General features: G+C 49.1%; 1 protein-coding gene and 1 non-coding gene across 12 annotated transcripts in view; both read right to left on the bottom strand.

The window, feature by feature from the left end:
- Positions 1–12,067, bottom strand: part of POLR3E (RNA polymerase III subunit E) — a 35,472-nt gene extending 23,405 nt beyond the window's left edge. For 3 of the 11 annotated variants that reach the window (XM_032242917.1, XM_032242915.1, XM_032242922.1), the window contains exons 1-4: positions 11,904–12,067; positions 5,592–5,665; positions 3,361–3,411; positions 306–383 (exon numbers count right to left, since the gene is read on the bottom strand). In XM_032242917.1, coding sequence (XP_032098808.1) covers positions 306–383; positions 3,361–3,411; positions 5,592–5,627 — 165 coding nt within the window. In that variant the 5' untranslated portion in view covers positions 5,628–5,665; positions 11,904–12,067. Of the gene's footprint in view, positions 1–305; positions 384–3,069; positions 3,186–3,360; positions 3,412–5,591; positions 5,666–11,903 lie in introns of those variants that run through there. The other 8 variants (XM_032242920.1, XM_032242925.1, XM_032242921.1 and 5 more) reach the window with 6 other exon arrangements.
- A 148-nt stretch (positions 12,068–12,215) lies between these two features.
- TRNAL-AAG lies at positions 12,216–12,297 on the bottom strand. The gene has a single exon. It is a non-coding gene; the product is annotated as a tRNA-Leu (tRNA).
- Between the last annotated feature and the right edge of the window lie 9,838 nt (positions 12,298–22,135).

Raw genomic sequence — 22,135 nt, 5'->3', positions numbered from 1 at the left:
GGCGCTAGATTCTCTTCCTATCAGACCTCCTCCATGTTCACCCGCCCGCCCCTGTCTTATCCTCGGAACCTAAGCTCACATCTGGCCATATTCTCTAGTTCATCAGCCTCATGCCTCCCTGGCTTCTCTGGAGCTGCCCATCCCTGTCTTTCTGGACGCTTTCCTTCTTCTGCGTTCAAGGCCCTGGGAGCTGCTGGTTCTCCTAATTCTCCAATAGCCCCTTCTCTGAGCTTCTTGCCTCCACCAGCTCCCACCCTCATCACCCCTTCTTCCCATCCCCCACTGCCCTCAGGGGACAGCCCCACCTTCTGCTGCTTGGGCTTGATCTTGGCTGAGAGGTGTGGAATGTCATCGTAGGTCATCGAGGCTGGACGCACAGGATACTGGGGAGGGGAAGGGTGGTGTAAGTCCACTCTGCCCAGGCTTGCCCAGAGCTGGGCCCCCACCAAGAATCAACAGCAACCTCTAGGCCCACCCAGGCAGAGACCAGCCCTACCCTACCACAAGGGTGCCAGCTGCTCAGCCCTACCACAAGGCCTCCCTGCCGGTCTCCACCTGCAGCCCTATTCTCATCAGCTCCTTCCAAAGGGCCACTGCAGGAGGTCTTTCACTTCCGAGGGGTGTGCCTACATACAGGAACCCACACCGACAGGTTGCTGCTCCAGGAACCTAGAGAGCACAGCCACGGGAGGTGAGGATGGGGGTCCAGGGCCTAACTCCCCATAGATAAGCCATCTCAGGAGAGAGGGATGAACAAAAGGAGGCCACAAGGAAGCAAAGGGGGAAAGCAACGCCGGCAGGTGCTGCTCACTGCTGAGGCCAGCCGGGCAGGTGGGAATTCATGATCCCATTCTCCCTCCTTTTCCAGCTGTGTGAGCTTCCTCACAAGATGCTGGAGAAGGGAGTTGGGCAGGCATGGCCCGCTCTTTTCTTTACGTGAATGGCTCACACTGCAATGCACTCAACACACGGGGACTCCTGCTCACATCTCACAGTGCACTGTTTCTGTCTCTCTCTGTCTGTCTGTCTGTCTGTCTGTCTCTCTCTCTCTCTGACTCCTCCACCTGAGAGAGAGAGAAAGTTTGGACCCCTCCTCTAATGCTCTGCCTAGTCTCAGGACAGCCTGTGGAATGGGGCTGGTGGAGGCGTGGCAGTGTAGAAAATAGGCTCTTTCAGATCAGCTACATTCTAGTACAAGGAGATGGTTATTTCCTAGAAACTCACTCACGCAGCAAAGCCATGACTCCTCCCTGCTTCCCAGGCTGGGGCTGGGGGCAGTTCTGAGATCACCTGACCTGGGGTGGGAATGCTGAAGGGTGCAGATTCTGGAATCGCAGGCCAGGCTTCCAGTCCTCACCGTACCCCTTGCTAACTGTGGACTAGGGCAGGCACCTCGCCTCCCGGAGGCTAAGCATTCTCACCTCCCAGGGCCGCTGTGAGCACGAAGGAGGCAAACAGAGCTGATGCTAGCACAGGGCTTGGCACGCTGGATACATGGGCATCACTGGCACGTCCACCATCACTGCGCAGCCAGCCAAGGAAGCAGGGTCAGCAGGCACACAGGACAGGCCCCATTCCCACAGCCCATAAGGGTGAGCCCCAGGGAGCGGAGGCCAGGCCTTCCCAGCACAGGCTTGCAGCATTGCTGCCATGGTGTGCCCCAGGTCTCTGTGCCAGTGAGGGCCTCCCTGTGCCTCGCATTCTTATGTTCATCTTGGGATACGAACACTGACCCTAACTGTGGGAATGTAACATGGGGCGGAGCAGCCCAGCAGTACCCCAAAAAGCGAAACGCAGACCCAGCAATTCCACTCCCAGGCATATCCCTGGGAGAAATGAGAACACAGGTTCGCACAAAAACTTCTATGTGAATGTCCACAGTAGCATTATTTATAACAGCCAAAAAGTAGAAATAACCCAAATACCCATCAACTGACGAATGGATAAGCAAACTGTGGTCTACCCACACAATGGAACATTATTCGTCAATTAAAGATCAAATATCGATGCAGCCTACAGCTACCATGTGGATGAACCCTGAAAACATCATGCAAAGTGAGAGCAGCCAATCACAGGAAGCCACATACTGCACGATCCAGCTATGTGAAAAGTCCAGAACAGGTAAATCCATAGACAGAAAACAATGGGAATGGTTGTCTGGGGTTGGAGGCGGGAATGGGGGGCACGTGGGGACTGACTGCTAATAGGCACGGGCTTCCTTTAAAGGGGGACAAAACCGTCCCAAAATAGACTGTGGCACTGGTTGCACAGTCCCACGAATAGACTAAAATCCATTGTTTATACACTTAAATAGGGAAATTGTATGGTGTGTAAATTCTATGTCAATATATTATGAAATATAATAATCACCACCATAGGGTTATTGTGGGATTAAAGAGGTAACTTAGGTAAATGCTTTAAACAGTTTGCAGGCCGGGCGCGGTGGTTCACGCCTGTAATCCCAGCACTTTGGGAGGCCGAGGCGGGTGGATCACGAGGTCAAGAGATCGAGACCATCCTGGTCAACACGGTGAAACCCCGTCTCTACTAAAAATACAAAAAATTAGCTGGGCCTGGTGGCGCGTGCCTGTAATCCCAGCTACTCAGGAGGCTGAGGCAGGAGAATTGCCTGAACCCAGGAGGCGGAGGTTGCGGTGAGCCGAGATCGCGCCATTGCACTCCAGCCTCGGGGAAAAAAGAGCAAATCCCCCTCCAGAAAAAAAAAAAAAAAAAAAAACAGTTTGCATACGTTTCAATGCTCAATACATGTTAGCCACTATGACAAGCTGCTGGCCCAGCAGCAAGGGGAGGGGCGGAGGTAGCAACCTGGGGCCCTCACAGCTGGCAGCTGGCAGGACTGAGGGCTCACAGATGCTGCTGTGAGCTGGCCCTTGGAGCTTCCATGACAACAACAGTGATCATCACTGACACTAACTCTCTACCAGGTGGCATCTAAACACTTCACTGTGGACTCAGCCCGTCCTCCCGGGGACCCTAGGAGGCAGACATTATTATCATCACCACTTTGCCAATGAGGAAACTGGGGCACAGAACGATTAAGAAACTTGCCCAAGGGCTCACAGCTAAGGTGTGATGGAGTTGGCTCTCAATCCGGTCTGACCCCAGAGCCCCAGCCTTAACTGCTGCCCGCTTCTGCCTCTCCTGTGTTCCTTCAGTTTTCCCATCTTTGAAATGAGACCAATATTAACCCACCCACAAAAGCAAAGAGAACGACCCCATGACACTCTCCACACCGAGAACCCTAGCTGAGGTTTCCCATCGTTTCATGTCCATGTTCCCGAGTCCACATCGCCCATCCACACCTGCTTTTCCCCCTTTACCTTCATGTCCCATAATTACCTGAAACAGATACAGCTTTTCTGCCAGACTCTTGGCCAAGTACACGTCGATCTGGGAACAAGGGAAGAAGACTTAACCGGGAGACTGAACACAGTGCTGAACTCCCCAGGCTGGGCCCGTGCCTCCAGCTTCAGTTAGGGGTAGTGGCTCAGGGAGGCAGTGTGGGGAAGGAAGAAATAGCCCAGCTCATACTAAAAACAAGAGGATCCAAGTCTGCACACTGGATATATGCAGGAATCCCTCCCCAAAGCTCCCAGGGGAACCAGGACAAGCGTTCACCTGACACACCCCACCCAAGTTCACAATTCCCCAGCAAGCATACATCTTTCCCGGGGCTGCATTGATTGGGAACTGTCCTAGAGCCTGGCCAAATGCTCTTCTGAGAGGCAGGCAAGCAAGGGCTCACCTATGCCTATGCCTCCTGGCTGGGCCCTCCATCTGCCCATCCTAGATCAGCCTGTCACCCCATCTCAGGGTGTCTGCGAAGCCCTTCATGACTGATGGCTCCACTTCCTTTCTTCCCAGCACTAATCACCCCCACCCTGCCATGCAGCAGTTTATGCTTCCTAGCTCCTCCCCTATAAACCACATTGTCTCCTGCCCCTGGGCCTTTGCACATGCTTTTCCCTGCACCTAAAGAGCCCTTCACACGTACCTCCCCTGAGCCTTGACTGCTCGCTCCTCCAAGGACTTGGCAAGGCATGACTTGGCCGAAGCATGACTTGGCCAGGAAGCATTCCAGAGCCCCTGGCTGCAGAGGGTGCTGCCTCTGTCCTCAGGGTCGCTTGGACTCCTCTATCCCATCTCCAATCCCCCATTGCAACTCCTGCTACTACAGTGTAGATGCAGCTTAAACCCATTTAAATAACTCAAGTCTAAAAACTTGGCAACAACCCCCAAGTAAAGAAGAACCACCTCTATTCATCTGCCTTTGGACCTCCTAGGGTCCCGTGACCAGGCTCTAAGGAACTTCTCCTTGCCCCTGCCCTTCCCACTGGAAGTCAGCCTCCGCATATGAGGCTGAAGGCAGATCCAGTTACTTTTTGCCTTTTGCTTTCCAAAGGTGTAAGTCCTGGGTTAAAAGGATTCTGAAAGATGAGTTTGGCTATAGACAGCTTTCTCTAAGAAGGGAAACCTGAGCCGGGCATGGTGGCTCACACCTGTAATCCCAGCACTTTGGGAGGCCAAGATGGGTGGATCACTTGAGGTCAGGGGTTCGAAACCAGCCTGGCCAATAAGGTGAAACCCTGTCTCTACTAAAAATACCAAAATTAGCCAGGCATGGTGGCGGGCCCCTGTAATCCCAGCTACTCAAGAGGCTGAGGCACAAGAATCACTTGAACCTGGGAGGCAGAGGTTGCGGTGAGCCAAGATCATGCCACTGCACTCCAGCCTCGGCTACAGGGTGAGACTCCATCTCAAAAAAAAAAAAAAATTAGGTGTGGTGGCAGGCATCTGTGATCCCAGCTGCTAGGGAGTTGGAGGCAGGAGAATCTCTTGAATCCAGGAAGTGGAGATTGCAGGGAGCCGAGATGGCACCACTGAACTCCAGACTGGGCAGAAGAGCAAGACTCTCTCTCAAAAAAAAAAAAAAAAAAAAAAAAAGTGGGGGGGGGGGGGGCGCAGAATCTGCCTCCCACCACCTGCAACCTGGGCGGCTGGAGACTCCTTCCTCGTCAGTCTTGCCCATGGCCCATTAGCTTCCTGGGGAAGGAGACCCTGTCCTGCTCACTGATGTGTCACAGCCCCCAGCACATGGTCCAGTGAACAGCTGCTGAATGACTGAATCTGCATAAGCCTGGGAAGGAAGGACTGCTGAGTCCATCCACTCATTCACCAAACACTCACCAGGTGCCTGAGTGCCAGGCACTGCACTTGACTGTGCGGCCCAGCAGAGGACAGGAAGAAAATCTGTGAACTATTATCTTGGCGATGACAGAAGCTAGGCCAAGTGTGAGTTACAGCCAAGGTAAGGGCAGAGAGAGGTGCAGGAGGGGAGCCCTGTGTGGAAGGGCAGTCAGGGAAGGCCTCTCTGATGAGGTGACGCTGGATCAGAGACCTGAAGGCAAGGAGAGTTCAGCTATGCAGGGGTCTGGGGGGCAGCAGAGGAAACATCAAGGGTTAGGGATCCCAGAACACCAACAGGTCCCAGACTGGCCTGAGGACGCATGGAAGGGACCCAGTTCCACTGCCTGCAGCACCGGCAGCAGGGTTCAGAGGGCAGCGGTTACCTCCTGTATGACTGGGTCATCCTCTTCATTGGCCATACTAGGGGAGAGCCAGCTGTGCAGTCCTTGAGCTTGATCTGCAAAGGAGGGCAAGAGACTGGGACCATCAGTCAGTCGTTCAACCAACATTTCCCCGTGCCTATTCTGCACTGGGAGGGGGAGCGCACAACAAACCAACCAACCTTTCTACATCTACCGTGAAGTCACCAGTGGACGGCCAACCCTATACCCGATCAGCCAGAAGAAATAAAGAAAAAAAGAAAAATCCAAGCAACAGGTACAAGTGGGCAGACCGAGCCAATATGGGTGGGGTGCACCTGTGGGGAAAAGTAAATGCCTGTTTTTTCTGTTTTGTTTTGAGACCAAGTCTTGCCCTGTTACCAGGCTGGAGTGCAGTGGCACGATCTCAGCTCACTGCAGCCTCCACCTCTCGGGTTCGAGCGATTCTCCTGCCTCAGCCTCCCGAGTAGCTGGGATTACAGACATGCACCACCACACCCAGATGATCTTTGTATTTTTATTTATTTATTTATTATTTTTTTTTAAAGACAGGGTTTCACCATGTTGGTCAGGTTGGTCTTGAACTCCCGACCTCAGGTGATCCGCCAGCCTTGGCCTCCAAAGTGCTTGGATTTACAGGCGTGAGACACCACGCCCTGCCAATTTTTGTATTTTTAGTAGAGATGGGTTTCACCATGTTGGCCAGAATGGTCTCAATCTCCTGACCTCGTGATCCGCCCACCTTGGCCTCCCAAAGAGCTGTGATTACAGGTGTGAGCCACTGCGCCCGGCTGCAAATGACTGGCTTTAAGGGTTTCTTCTCTACTCACAGAGAATTCACTGCCAGACAGAAGGATGGAGGCTGGCTGGTCCCAGCCATGATTAAAACACTGGAGAACTGAGGGCCCTGGGGAAGCTTTAAAGAGGAGCCAGACGTCAAACAGGAAGACAGACAGTCCAAAGCTGTCTCTGATATTTGATTTTCAAGCTGACTTTAACTCAAATCTGAGAAGACACTTCTGTGTTTTTGGTCTAAAAATGACCTCTTCACACACTCTTCTCTCCTGTATTCAACACAATGACCCTGTGAGGTGTGGTGATTGTCACTGTTGTATAATGAATGAACTGGAACTCAGATACACTGCGCATTTTTACCCAAAGTCACACAGCAAGCAGGACGATGAACTGGACTTCAAATCCAGGCTGCCTGACCTCAGGTGATGGGTACAGATAGGGGAGTTCAGAGGCAGGCAGGGCCTTCCTGCTGGGAAGGAGGCACATGGGGTGCGCCCAGAAGGAGATAGGGCTTTGGACAAGCATGACAGCAGAGGGGAGGAGGAATTCCAGGTGATAGAAAGTGCCTGCAAGAAGGAAGGCTGCAGGTCTCCAGGGGGCAGGTGGAGTATTTCAGCTGGTCTGCTCCTTCACATACCCAATGAGAAGAGGGGTAGTCATAGGTAGGATGGTACTCAGGCACCCACAGGCCTCAGCAGTTCCCAAACCTCTGCTCTGGGTTGAGATTTTTTTTTTTTTTTTTTTTTTTTTTTCTTTTTCTGAGGTGGAGTGTTGCTGTCGCCCAGGCTGGAGTACAGTGGCACTATAGCTCACTGCAACCTCTGCCTCCTGAGTTCAAGTGATTCTCCTGCCTCAGCCTCCCAAGTAGCTAGGATTACCAACGTGCACCACCTTGCCCGGGTAATTTTTGTATTTTTAGTAGAGATGAGATTTTGCCATGTTGGTCAGGCTAGTCTTGAATTCCTGACCTCAGGTAATCCACCCACCTTGGTTTCCCCAAGTGCTGGGATTACAGGCGTGAGCCACCATATCCAGCCGAGAGCAGCATGATTTCTGTCTGATGTACTTAACACTACATGAACTAATATGTATTTATTTATTTATTTAAGACATGTCATGCTCTGTCACCCAGGCTGGAGTGCAGTGGCCTGATTTTGACTCACTGCAATCTCCACTTTCTAGGTTCAAGTGATTCTCATGCCTCAGCCTCCAAAGTAGCTGGGATTATAGGCATGTACCACCATACCCAGCTAATTTTTGTATTTTTAGTAGAGATGGCGCTTTGCCATATTAGACAGGCTGGTCTTGAACTCCTGGCCTCAAGTGATTCACTGGCCTTGGCATCCCAAAGTGCTGGGATTACAGGTGTGAGCCACTGTGCCTGGCCAAAAGCCAAAGTGTTTATCACCCCGTGTAAGCCCTAAACAATCTCCTGCCCTTGACCTGACAGACCTCATCTCCCACGAGTCTCTTACCCTCCTCTCCAAACCTACCTCTAACCTTTATAGCTGCTCTATCCCATAATAACCTCATGGCCCCTCCTTCACCTCTTTCGGGTTTTTGCTCAAATGTCACCTTATGGCTAAGACCTTCCCTCTCCAATTCAAATTGCAAACTGCCTCCCCCACCCCTCAACTCCCTTCTCTGCTCTGGTTTTCTCCATAGCAGATGTCTATCACCGTGTGACAGTTTACAGCTCTGCATCTGTGCCCACCCTTATTGCCAGTAAGCTGTAAGCTATGTGAAGGCAGAGATTTTGGTCTATTTTGTCCCTTGTGGTACCCCAAGTGCCTAGCACACAGTAGGCACTCAATACATGTTTATTGTCTAAATAAATGAACCATGGGAATGCTATTTAATAGGCAGCTACAGAAGGATTTTGGGCAGAGGAAGATCTGCAGTGGGTAGAAAAAGCAGCTTAGGAGAAACAGGCTATCCAAACAGTCCCAGAGATGGAGGATGGAATGAAAATCAGAAGTTGCATCTTGTCGGTTTCAGGTGCCTGCTGCTGTGCAGCAGAGGGCAGTGTGGAGGGAGAGCCCGAGGCCCTACCCATCTGTGTCGGCTGCCAAGTGCCAAACATGTCAAGCTCCTGCCTTCTCTGCAGCTGGGCAGTGTACAACTGAGAGGTTTGAGTGCCAGGTGAGCAAGGGGACGATCATAAGCACTAAGAGGGTATGGCCTGGGAGGTTCCCAAGACCCAACAGTTCTTTCTCAGCAACTGTTATGCCCTGTTGGCCTCTGCCCTGCCAGGGATCAGGAAGGATAAGGTACCCTGTCTGCTAGAAAGCTGGAGCTCCTCCCTCTGGATAGTACATCTGCGCTGATGCAAAGAGTGTCACCTCCCTTCATCCTCCAGGCTGAGGTGATCCAACTCAGTGGCTTTCAAAGTTTTCAGTCTAAGACCCACCACAGTAAGAAATTCATCTTAGCCAGGCGCGGTGGCTCAAACCTGTAATCCTAGCATTTTGGGAGGCTGAGGTGGGTGGATCTTGAGGTCAGGAGTTCGAGACCAGCCCGACCAACAGAGTGAAACCCCATCTCTGCTAAAAATAAAAAATTAGTGGGGTGTGGTGGTAATCCCAGCTACTCAGGAAGATGAGGCAGGAGAATCGCTTGAACCTGGGAGGTGGAGTTTACAGTAAGATTAGATCCTGCCACTGCACTCCAGCATGGGTGACAGAGCAAGACTCCGTCTCAAAAAAAAGAAAAGATAAAAAGAAATTCATCTCATATAAATGACCCAAAACACACATACAACTGCGTAACTGAAACAAGCTTCCACATAATCATAACTGTCCCTACTATATGTCAGGCAGTGATGTTTTCTACTTCATTCAAAACAAACAAACAAAAAATGCTAGCTTCAATTCCCCTAAATTGATTTTATTTCCCACTAATAAATCTCAATCTGCAATGTGAAAAGCACTCAGCCGAGGCTCCCTACGGCTCCTTATTCCTACCTCTGTCTCCCAGCAACAGCCGAAGTCCTTGTAAAGAAGTTAATCAGGCTGGCGTGGTGGCTCATACTGGTAATCCCAACACTTTAGAAGGCTTAGGTGGAAGGACTGCTTGAGACCAGCAGTTCGAGACCAGCAGTTCAAGACCAGCCTGAACAACATAGTGAGACCCTGATCTCTACTACACACAAACACACACACACACACACACACACACACACAGCCCAGCATGGCCTGTAGTCCCAACTACTCGGGAGGCTGAGGCAGCAGGCTTGCTTGATCCCAGGAGGCTGCAGTAAGCTATGATCACAAGATCCTACCGCTATTGGGGGAAAAAAAAAAAGCCAGGTGCGGTGGCTCACGGCTATAATCCCAGCACCTTGGGATTCCGAGGCAGGCAGATCTCCTGAGGTCAGGAGTTCAAGACCAGCCTGACCAGTAAGGTGAAACCCTGTCTCTACTAAAAACACAAAAATTAGCCAGGTGTGGTGGCTCACACTTGTAATCCCAGCTACTCGGGAGACTGAGGCAGGAGAATTACTTGAACCAGGAGGCAGAGGCTACAGTGAGCCAATGTCGCGCCACCGCACTCTAGCCTGGCGCTTGGCGACAGAGTGAGACTCTGTCTCAAAAAAAAAAAAAAGTCATAAAAAATATATATATATATATATATATATATATCTCATATTATTTCCCTGCTTAAAACCTGTCAACCATCACTGTAACATAAATAAAACCCAAACTCCTTTCCATAAGCCACTAAGGCCCTGCATGATCTTGTCTGGGTCTTCCCCTCACCATCTTCTTGGCCTGGTAGCCAGTTGCTGGGCTTCCAAGAAGCCAAGCCAAGATAATGTGCAAGGTCCTTTGCACATCATCTATTCCCCACAGGGCTTTCCAAGGTTGCTTCTTTTTATTAAATATCATCATCACCGCCTGCAGCTGAGGATAGGTTCCCTGACTCCTCTATTTTAAAAGGCTTCTCCAGCCTCCTCCTAGGCACTACACCACATCTCTCTGTTTGCTTTCCTTAGTGGTTCTCATCTTAATCAGGAACTACCTGGTCTATTTGCTCAGGTGTTGTCTGTCTTCTGCAATAGAATGTGAGCCCCATGAAGGCTTCTCAGCACTTCAGTTTCCTCAACTAAGAAATGCAGAGATAATTATACTTTATTTCATCAAAGCTGTTATGGAGATCATTACTTAAAAAAAAAAAAATCCACTGCTGTTCTCTCAATACCTAGAACAGTGCCTGGTACGAAGTTGACACTCAATATAGTACAAACACTTTATATTTAATCTTCTCATTGGCACTATCAAAAGAGATTTATCACCTTCAATTTAGAAATGAGGAGACAGGTTCAGAGGTAAGTAACTTGTCCAAGGTGGAATCAGGACAGTAACTTGGGTCTCGCTGATGTCAAAGATCCTTATTCTTATTCTTAACCACTGCCCTGCACAGCTCTTCGGCAAAAGACAGTATGGTTAAGTGGGTAAGAGCCTGGACTTAAGACCAAAAGTATGCAGGTTCAAATCCCACCACCGCTGCTTCATATCGGTGGCTCACCTGAGTTGTCTACGCTTGGTATCCCTCCCTATTTTCATCTCTAAAGTAGGGAAACTAAATACCGACCTCCAGACGGCTTGGGGAGGGAGGAGTAAGGACGGTGATATACGTAACCTATGAGAAGGTTTGTTATTACTTGACAACATGTTTTCTTCCAACATAAGAGGGTAATGGCACTAAGCAACAAGTCAAGCGCTGCAAGCAGGAGCATCACCCGGTTTCTACTGAGCCGTCACCACAACCCTATGAGGTAGGAATTTCTATTATTCCCATTTCACAGATGAGTAAACTGTGGCGATCGATACGATCTCTTCTTTCCGTCCCCAAGCTCAAGGAATTCTAAAGGTAACCCAAAGGAATGACCTTGTTTGTTTACTGACACTTCCTCGGACCGAACGGTCAGGGCCGTATCCTGAGCACAGAGTTGGCTCAGTAAACACTGAATGGTTGCCTGAATAAATGAATGAGGAATCCCGGGCCTCGCCGGGCAAAGGCTAATCCGGTTCAGCTGCAGAGAGCGGCGCTCCGGCAGACGCAGGTGCAGTTCCTGCCCATCCCGGCGGGACGCCGACCCAGAGCCACGCTGTCCAATGGGTTTCTGCTCCCTCACGGGTGGTCAAGCCCCCTTCTCACGCCCACCACGAAGTTCCTGACGCGAGCAGCCACCACACCCGACGCCACAGACAGGTGTTCCTTCCATAGGAGGCCGCCCCAGCCCGGGTGGGGCAGATCAGAGGGACCCTGAGTCACCGCCGGCAGCATCCGCCGCGGCCTCCACCCAGGCGCAGGACCAGTGAGGTCGGAGTCCGGGGTCGGCCTGGTAGACCTAGAGCCGGCTGCCCGTCCTCCCCGCCCGCGTCCCAAAAGGCCCCCAGTCCCTCCGCACAGCGCGGCGCGGGCCTCCTTGGCCTACTCGGGAATCTAGCCCAGGCCCACACAGTGAGTGCTGTCCGGCTCAAGCCCCAGCTAGGGCGCTGCCAAGTCGGGACTCACCTCTCCGCGGGGGCCGCGCGGACGGCGGCAACGGCCCAGGTACCCGCGGGCTGCAGAGGCGGCGGCGGCCCGGCTCTCCTCTCAGGCGGCGGCCATGTTGCTGGTGGAGAAACTCCGGCGGACACGTGGGGGGAGCAGGCCGGCCCCAGCGCTTCCTCTTACCCACAATGCCCCGCCCCGGGGCACGCAGCTCCGCCCCTCCGCCGCGCCATTCATGCAGGCCATGAGCCCCGCCCTGCAGCAGGGGGCGCTGATGGCGCGCGCAAAACAGAGACGGCGGTGTGTGCAGCGGGGACAAAAGACAATTAACCTTGGCAGCGGTGGGATTCGAACCCACGCCCCCGAAGAGACTGGAGCCTTAATCCAGCGCCTTAGACCGCTCGGCCACGCTACCTAGCTGTGGGTTGTTCCTTCCAGTAGGTTACTTAATGCATTTTCTAGAATTTACTCTGGAAAGGCATTTTTACTGAGGTATTCTTTTTGCTTAATATGTGTTCTGATTCCTATAGAATTATTTTCAAAACTCGTGTATTCGAAAATAAGTACTTGCTGCAATCTTTAGACCCAAGTTTGTTCCAAATAGGTATTACAGCAAAAAGCATTTTTAGAAACTCTATTATATTCTCAGTTGGATGGTTAACCGGAGATCCCGGGTAACCCACAAATAATCCACACGACCCTGATTGGGTGTCTCCGGGAGAAGAAATTGCTTCGATCAAAAACAAGCACCAGAGGATCTACGGCGAAACCCGGGAGCTGGTCTGGGCAGTTATCTCTGAAAAATTATGTGTTTAAATTTTTACTTACACAACACGCGAATTATTGCAAAATATTTAAACTTTGCAGATGAGGTACAAATGATCTGTGACCCTTAACTCGCATCCTAGGCCCCTCGCAGAGGTAACTAACCATTTTTATCAGTTTAGTATGTACTATGGTTTGAGTGTGTCCGGTAAATTTCATGTGTTGGAAATTCAATCCCAAATGTGGCAGTATTGTATGGTGGGCCCTTTAAGAGGTGACTGGATGACGAGGGTGGAGCCCTCATGAATGGATTAATCTATTCATGGATTCATGTATTAACGGGTTAATGGATTAATGGGTTATCTTCGGAGGGGGACTGATGGCTTTATAAGTAGAGGGAGAGAGACCTGAGCTAGCAAGTGAGCAGCTCAGCCCCCTCTCCGTATGATGCCTTGTACTGCCTGGGGACTCTGCAGGGTCTCCCACCAGCAAGCAGGCTCTCGCCAGATACATCCTGTTGACCTTGGACTTCTCAGCCTCCCTAATGTGAGAAATAACTTCCTTTTCTTTACAAATTACCCAGTTTCAGGTATTCTGTTATAAGCAACAGAAAATGGACTAAAACACTATATATATATATATATATCTTTCTAGATCTTTTGCTGTGAATTTATATCTATACGGATATATAGAGATAAATCCATAGAATATAGCTTTGTTTTTATTGTGTATGGATTTTAAACAAAAATATTGTCACATTATTACAGGCAATTCTCCTGCCTCAGCCTCCTGAGTAGGTGGGATTACAGGCACACGCCACCATGCCCAGCTAATTTTTTGTATTTTTAGTAGAGACGGGGTTTCACCGTGTTGACCAGGATGGTCTCGATCTCTTGACCTCGTGATCCACCCGCCTCGGCCTCCCAAAGTGCTGGGATTACAGGCTTGAGCCACCGTGCCCGGCCCTTGGTTAGGTTTTTTTACCTGACTATTTAAAAATACCTATCCATGGGCCGGGCACGGTGGCTCAAGCCTGTAATCCCAGCACTTTGGGAGGCCGAGGCTGGTGGATCACAAGGTCAAGAGATCGAGACCATCCTGGTCAACATGGTGAAACCCCGTCTCTACTAAAAGTGCAAAAAATTAGCTGGGCATGGTGGCGCGTGCCTGTAATCCCAGCTACTAAGGAGGATGAGGCAGGAGAATTGCCTGAACCCAGGAGGCGGAGGTTGCGGTGAGCCGAGATCGCGCCATTGCACTCCAGCCTGGGTAACAAGAGCGAAACTCCGTCCCAAAAAAAAAAAAAAGAAAAAAATACCTATCCATGGCTGGGCGCGGTGGCTCACACCTGAAATCCCAGCAGTTTGGGAGGCCAACACGGGCGGATCACCTGAGGTCAGGAGTTAAGAGATCAGCCTGGCCAACAGGGAGAAAGGCCATCTCTACTAAAAATACAAAATTAGCCAGGCTTGGTGGCACATGCCTGTAATACCAGCTACTCCAGAGGCCGAGGCAGGAGAATTGCTTGAACCCGGGCGGGGGAGGGGCAGGGGTTGCCGTGAGCCGAGATCGCGCCATTGCACTCCAGCCTGGGCGACAAGAGCGAAACTCCTTCTCAAAACATAAAACACAAACCGATCTATGTGGATATACGCAGATATTAAAAATGCAGCCAGGTGTGGTGGCTCATGCCTGTAATCTCAGCACTTTGGGAAACTGAGGCGGGCGGATCACGAGGTCCAGAATTCAAGACCAGCCTGGTCAACACAGCAAAACTCTGTCTCTACTAAAAATACAAAAAAAAAAAAAGCACAAAAATTTCAAAGAAAAAATAATCATTCATAGTACCACCACCTGGCATTAAATTAATGACTTAGAATTGTGGCAATTTTTTTCTTTCCTTTTCTTTTTTTTTTTACACAGAGTCTTGCTCTTGTTGTCCAGGCTGGAGTACAGTGGTGTGATCTCCGCTCACCAGCAACATCCTTCTCGAGGGTTCAAGTGATTCTTCTGCTTCAGTCTCCCACGTAGCTAGCTGGGATTACAGGTACACACCACATCCCACTAATTTTTGTATTTTTAGCAGAGACAGTATTTCAACATGTTAGCCAGGCTGGTCTTGAACTCCTGAACTCAAGTGATCCCCCCCCACCTCAACACCCTACGCCTTGGCCTCCCAAAGTGCTGTGATTACAAGCATGAGCCACAGCGCCTGGCCTCATGGCACTTTTGCTTCCAATTCTTTTCTTATGTATATACTTTTCACTGAAAGTTACAAAGATAAGGGCCGGGCACGGTGGCTCACGCCTGTAATCCTAGCACTTTGGGAGGCCGAGGCAGGTGGATCACGAGGTCAAGAGATCGAGACCATCCTGGTCAACATGGTGAAACCCCGTCTCTACTAAAAATACAGAAATTCAGCTGGGCATGATGGCACGTGCCTGTAATCCCAGCGACTCAGGAGGCTGAGGCAGGAGAATTGCCTGAACCCAGGAGGCGGAGGCTGCTGTGAGCCGAGATCGCGCCATTGCACTCCAGCCTGGGTAACGAGAGTGAAACTCCGTCTCAAAAAAAAAAAAAAAAAGTTACAAAGATAATGTTATGAATATGTTGTCCTTTAAAAAATTCATTAGACTGGGTGTGGTGGCTCATGCCTGTAATTCCAGAACTTTGGGAGGCTGTGGTGGCAGTACCACTTGAGGCAAGAGTTTGAGACCAACCTGAGAAAATAGCAAGACCACATCTCTTATTTTATTATTTAATTATTATTATTTTTTTGAGACAGACCTTTCACTCTTGTCGCCCAGGCTGGAGTGCAGTGGCACAATCTCGGCTCACTGCAACCTCCGCCTCCTGGGTTCAAGTGATTCTCCTGCCTCAGCCTCCCAAATAGCTGGAATTACGGGTGCTGGCCACCATGCCTGGTTATTTTTTGTATGTTTTAGTAGAAACACGGTTTCCCCATGTCGGCCAGGCTAGTCTTGAACTCCTGACCTCAGGTGATCCACCCACCTTGGCCTTCCAAAGTGCTGGGATTACAGGCATGAGCCAATATACCCAGCCATAATATTTTAAAAATTTATTAGAAATAGGGCATGTCTCGGTGGCTAGCGATTGTGATGGTTCACGTGTGTATTCCCAGCACTTGGGGAGGCCAAGGCAGGAGGATCAGCTGAGACCAGGAGTTCAAGACCAGCCTGACCAACATGATGAAACCCCAACTCTACAAAATATATAAAAATTAGCCGGTCATGGTAGTGCATGCCTGTAATTCCACCTACTCAGGAGGCTGAGGCACAAGAACTGCTTGAATCTGAGAAGCAGAAGTTGCAGTGAGCTGAGATTGTGCCACTGCACTCCCACCTGGCGCCAGAGTGAGACTCTACCTCAAAAATAATAAAAATTTAAAAATAGGCCCAGCACGGTAGCTCACTTCTGTAATCCCAGTACTTTGGGAGGCCAAGACAAGCTGATCACCTGAGGCCAGGAGTTTGAGACCAGCCTGACCAACATGGAGAAACCCCGTCTCTACTAAAAATACAAAAAAATTAGCCGGGTGTAGTGGCACGTGCCTATGATCCCTGCTACTCAGGAGGCTGAGGCAGGAGAATTGCTTGAACCCAGGAGGCCGAGGTTGTGGGGAGCCGAGGTTGTGGAGAGCCAAGGTTGTGCCATCGCACGCCAGCCTGGGCAACAAGAGCAAAACTCCGTCTCAAAAAAAAAAAAAAAAAAGAAATTTAAAAAAAGAAATCTCAAATCTTCTATCATTTCTGTTTCCCTCTGTCATTTACATGGGTTACTTTTCCCATTAGTTCTGTTCAACACAGGGAGTTGAGTCAACGCTTAAGGTGACTGAATGGGGGAACTCCACTGACTCCGGTGTTGCTTTAGACACACAAACAACTGTATAAATCACGCTTTTGTAAGTAGAATTCTTGTTTTGCATTGACTCATAGTAGACCTTTCAGGGCCATGATTCAAGTTTCTGGCTAACACCAGTTGGTACATGCCCCTAATATTTGAGCATTCTGTATCTTTCTTCTTCAGTCCCTCCTTAGCCTGGCTTTTTCCTCCCCTCGATCCACTTTTTTTTTTTTTTTTTTTTTTTTTTTTTAAAAGAGACAGGGTCTTGCTCTGTTGCTGGAGTGCAGTGGTATGATCACAGCTCACTGCAGCCTTAACATCCTGGGCTCAAGTGATCCTCCCATCTCAGTCTCCCAAGTAGCTGGGATTAGAGGCGTGCACCACCACACTGGGCCAACTTTTGTATTTTTTGTAGAGACAGGATCTTGCTGTGCTGCCTAGGCTGGTCTCAAGCTAACCTCCCGCCTCAGCCTCCCAAAGTGCTAGAATTACAGGAGTGAGCTGCCACGCCTGGCCATCCATCTACCTTTAACATATGTAATGATATGCAAAGATTTTCTTGTACTAGGAGAGTTGGTTGCTTTTCAAGACATTTTTTTTTTTTAATACAGAAGCAGCCATGGATTGAGGAGATAGGCTAGGCATGGGGGCGGTTCAAAGCTGAATGAGGAATAACCCATTGAAGTCAATAGAGTGTTCATCATGGTATTTTAGTACCAGGAAGGACTTTTTGTGAGTTTGGTACTGGATTTTCCAAAAGGAAATAACCTCACAGTCAAAGATAATTGCTGGCATCTCTGCCCAGTCTGATTTTTCTTTTCTTTCTTTCTTTTTTTTTTTTTTTTTTTTGGTGGAGTCTTGCTCTGTCGCCCAGGCTGGAGTGCAGTGGCACATCTCGGCTCACTGTAACCTCTGCATCTCGGGTTCAAGTGATTCTCCTGCCTCAGCCTCCTGAGTAGCTGGGATTGCAGGTGCATGTCACCACGCCTAGCTAATTTTTGTATTTTTAGTAGAGACGGGGTTTCACTGTGTTGGTCAGGCTGGTCTCAAACTCCTGACCTTATGATCCACCTGCCTTAGCTGGGATTACAGGTGTGAGCTACTGTGCCCGGTCCCCGAGTGTGATTTTTCTAGGAACTACCTGACCAGCCAGAGAGTGGGTCCCTGAAAGCCACCTTTATGCTGCACACCCCACCCCTCCAGCCGTGGCTAGTGGACATAGGATTCAGGTTGGACCAATCAGATTCTCTCTTGAGAATGTGAACTGAGACTCAATTAGTTACTGATTTTTTTTTTGGACACAGTCTTTGTCTATGCCTAGGCTGGAATGCAGTGACGAGATCTTGGCTCACTGCAACCTCCGCCTCTTGAGTTCAAGCAATTCTCCTGCCTCAGCCTCCAAAGCAGCTGGGATTACAGATGCACACTACCACGCCCGGCTAATTTTTTTGTATTTTTACCTGCGACGAGGTTTCACCATGTTGGCCCGGCTAGTTTCAAACTCCTGACCTCAAGCGATCCGCCTGCCTTGGTTTCCCAAAGTGCTAGGATTACTGGCGTGAGCCACCGTGCCCGGTTTTGATTTGTCAATTTGACTGTGTTGTATTGGAATTAGTCCCTGAGATGGGCTAGAACTAGGAAGAAAGGGGATTTGGCATGGCTATATTGTGAGGTGAGTTGGAGAGGCAGACAAAAGCCAGCGCATAGAAAACCAGGGAATGAGAGAGAGGAGCAGAGTCAGGGAAATCCTGGTGGATTTCGGGCTTCCAGCTCCAGGCGCTTTCCAAGGCCCAGTGGGATGTCCTCTCTTGGAGGCATCTCTTCATCATTGTAATTCCCTTTCTCTGCTAAAGCCAGTGCTACTTGGTAGCTGTCAGCTGTAAACAAGAATCCCCTCCCCTTTGCATGGCAAAGGCTCAGATGAAGCTGTGTGTATGTGTATTTTTTTTTTTTTTTTTTTTTGAGAAAAGTTCTTGCTCTGTTGCCCAGGCTGGAGTGCAGTGGCACAATCATTGCTCACTGCAGCTTCAAATTCCTGTGCTGAAGTCATCCTCCTGTCTTAGCCTCTGTAGTAGCTGAGACTGCAGGAGTTTGACATCATGCCTGGCTACTTAAAAACGTTTTTTTTTTTGGCCGGGCGCGGTGGCTCAAGCCTGTAATCCCAGCACTTTGGGAGGCCGAGGCGGGTGGATCACGAGGTCAAGAGATCGAGACCATCCTGGTCAACATGGTGAAACCCCGTCTCTACTAAAAATACAAAAAATCAGCTGGGCATGGTGGCGTGTGCCTGTAATCCCAGCTACTCAGGAGGCTGAGGCAGGAGAATTGCCTGAACCCAGGAGGCGGAGGTTGCGGTGAGCCGAGATCGTGCCATTGCACTCCAGCCTGGGTAACAAGAGCGAAACTCCGTCTAAAAAAAAAAAAAAAAAAAAAACGTTTTTTTTTTTTCATGGAGACAGGGGTCTTGCCATGTTGCTGGGGCTGGTCTTGAACCCCTAAGAGATATTTCTGCTAGAACATTCTGGAACAATTCAAGTCTCTTCCTACAAATACATACTGAGCAGGATGCTTAATAGGGCAACAGCTGATCCTGGAAGGCACAGAACCCTTTTGAGAGTTTCTTAGTCCAGCAGCCCCTTACACAGTGTTCTCATGACAATCAGACATGAACTCAATGAGCAAGAGATGCAGAATGTTGCATGAGAACCCCTGGCCCTACAGGGTCTGAGCATCGGGAGGCAGGGCAAAGGAGGGATGGGCTGAAACTCTGACTAGTCTTTGTGTGCCTGTCTCTATATCGTAAACACCAGGCTGTGGACAGCGGAAATGGTGTGGGTCCCCTCCATTCTTTTGTCCCTTACCCCTCTAAAAGGAAAATGCTCCCAAACCTGGCCTGAGCCCAAATCTTTCTGTAAGTACCTCCTTCTGGAAAGAAATTAGCATTCCTGATAAATGTTCGAGCAGTGAGCTTTTTTATTTTATTTTTGGACCAAGTCTTGCTCTGTTGCCCAGGCTGGAGTGCAGTGGTACAGTCTCGGCTCACTGCAACAACTGCCTCCTAGGTTCAAATGATCTGCTGCCTCAGCCTCCCAAGTAGCTGGGATTACAGGTGCCTGCCACTACATCTGGCTAATTTTTTGTATTTTTAGTAGAGACAGGGGTTTCATCATGTTGGCCAGGCTGGTCTTGAACTCCTGACCTCGTGATCTGCCTGCCTCAGCCTCCCAAAGCACTGGGATTACAGGCGTTAGCCACCTCACCTGGTCCTGAGCATGAAAAATTTTCAAAAGAAAATTTTGGAATTTAAGAGCATTGAGATTTGCACTGGAAAACTAGCTTTCTACTCACTCAGTTGACGGTCATTTGTGCAGTCAAAAGTGCAGTGACCTTTAATGGAACATTCTATTTTGTCTAACAATGATTAATCATTCTCTTCTCCTGTAAAATGTCTCTATCAAGATAGAAATCAGAAGAGTGGTCAACGTTTTTCAGGGTGGGGAGAGAGTATATTGCCTGGGAGGCGGTACAGGGGGGCTTCCGTAGTCATGCAAACATTCTATATCTTGAGCTGGGTTCTTACGACACAGATGTGTACAAATGTAAAAATTCATCAACCTGTATCCTTAAGAGTGTGCAGTTTAATCTACATATGTGATACTGTAATACAAAATAAAGTTTTAGAAAATGTCCCTACCAAGTATGAATCTTTGAATTAGCCTCCCAGTGGGTTTACACTTGCAGCAAGACTCTAATTTTTTTTTTTTTTTAAGGGATCGGGTCTCACCATGTTGACCAGGCTGGTCTTGAACTCCTGGCCTCAAGTAATCCCCCCATCTTGGCCTCCCAAAGTGCTAGGGTTACAGGTGTGAGCCACCACGCTTGGCCAAGACTATAATAAAATTTTGACATATGCTGTAACAAAATGATTGGAAAAAAGTTTCCTTTAATTAACTTTCTCGAATCTTTTTTTTTTTTTTTTTTTGAAATGGAGTCTTTTTTTTGGGTTTTTTTTTGGAAAAACAAAAAAAAAAAAAAAAAAAAGCCGGGAGCGGTGGCTCAAGCCTGTAATCCCAGCACTTTGGGAGGCCGAGGCGGGTGGATCACGAGGTCAAGAGATCGAGATCATCCTGGTCAACAAGGTGAAACCCCGTCTCTACTAAAACTACAAAAAATTAGCTGGGCATGGTGGCGTGTGCCTGTAATCCCAGCTACTCAGGAAGCTGAGGCAGGAGAATTGCCTGAACCCAAGAGGCGGAGGTTGCGGTGAGCCGAGATCGTGCCATTGCACTCCAGCCTGGGTAACGAGAGCGAAACTCCGTCTCCAAAAAAAAAAAAAAAAAAGTAAAAAAGAAATGAAATGGAGTCTCATTCTGTAGCCCAGGATGGAGTGCAGTGGCGCAACCTCCACCTCCCGGGTTAAAGTGATTCTCCTGCCTCAGCCTTCCGAGTAGGTGGGACTACTGACATGAGCCACCATGCCCAGCTAATTTTTGTATTTTTTGCAGAGATGGGGTTTCACCACATTAGCCAGGTTGGTCTTGAACTCCTGACCTCAAGTGATCCATCCACCACAGCTTCCCAAAATGCTGGGATTACAGACATGAGCCACCACGCCCAGCCTCCTCATGCCAATTTCTCAGCCTTGCAGGGGTTGTTCAGCAATGAAAATTGGGTTTCTCCGATTCCCCTACTGCTGATCTAGGATCCAGACTTCTTGGGTCTATTAATTCAATTACAGTCTACCTACTTTCCAGCACCCAAAACGTGCTGTTGAGTCCTCTTTCTCTTCATCCTCATGGGCTTATGCTATTAAAAAAAAAAATCCACTTCCTGTCATTGTAGTGGGGATTTAGGAACAAGTGGACCTAAATATGTATGTTCAACTACCATGCGTAGTGATGCTAATGTTCAAATTTCTTAAAATTAAAAACAAAAAATTAGTTTGAAACCAAAAGACCAATTGGCAACTAAGATTTTCTTAAGTTTGGGATTACAAAAGCACTTTAGGCTGGGCGCAGTGGCTCACACCTGTAATCCTGTAATCCCAGCACTTTAGGAGGCCAAGGCAGGTGCACTGCTTGAGCCCAGGAGTTTGAGACCAGCCTGGGCATGATGGCAAAACTCTGTGTCTACCAAAAGAAAAAAAGACACACACACAATTAGGGGGGCATGGTGGTGCTCACCCATGGTCCCAGCTACTCGAGAGGAGGCTGATGTGGGAGGATCACTTAAACCTGGGAGACAGAGGTTGCAGTGAGCCAAGATCTTGCCACTGCACTCTAGCCTGGGCAACAGAGTGAGACTGAAAAACAAAAAAACTGTTTTAGAGATGGGCAAATGAATAAATGAGAGCTGATTTTTAAATTTTTTAAATTTTTTTAAGACGGGGTTTCACCATGTTGGTCACGCTGGTCTTGAACTCCCAACCTCAGGTGATCCGCCCGCCTTGGCCTCCAAAGTGATCGGATTACAGGCATGAGCTACCACGCCCAGCCCTGAGAGCTTCTAATACTTTCTCTAAAGCAAAATGACCGCAGATGAGTCAAATCTGGCAGGCTTTTAGAAGTTACTAGAATTTATTACAAATGTTAAAGAACAGAAGAGTTTGCATTAAAAAAAAAGTT

Source organism: Sapajus apella, unplaced genomic scaffold (assembly GCF_009761245.1).
Source record: "Sapajus apella isolate SASKATOON/1434 unplaced genomic scaffold, GSC_monkey_1.0 scaffold51, whole genome shotgun sequence".
Classification (NCBI taxonomy): Eukaryota; Metazoa; Chordata; class Mammalia; order Primates; family Cebidae; genus Sapajus; species Sapajus apella.
This window is presented reverse-complemented; position numbering and strand designations above follow the sequence as displayed.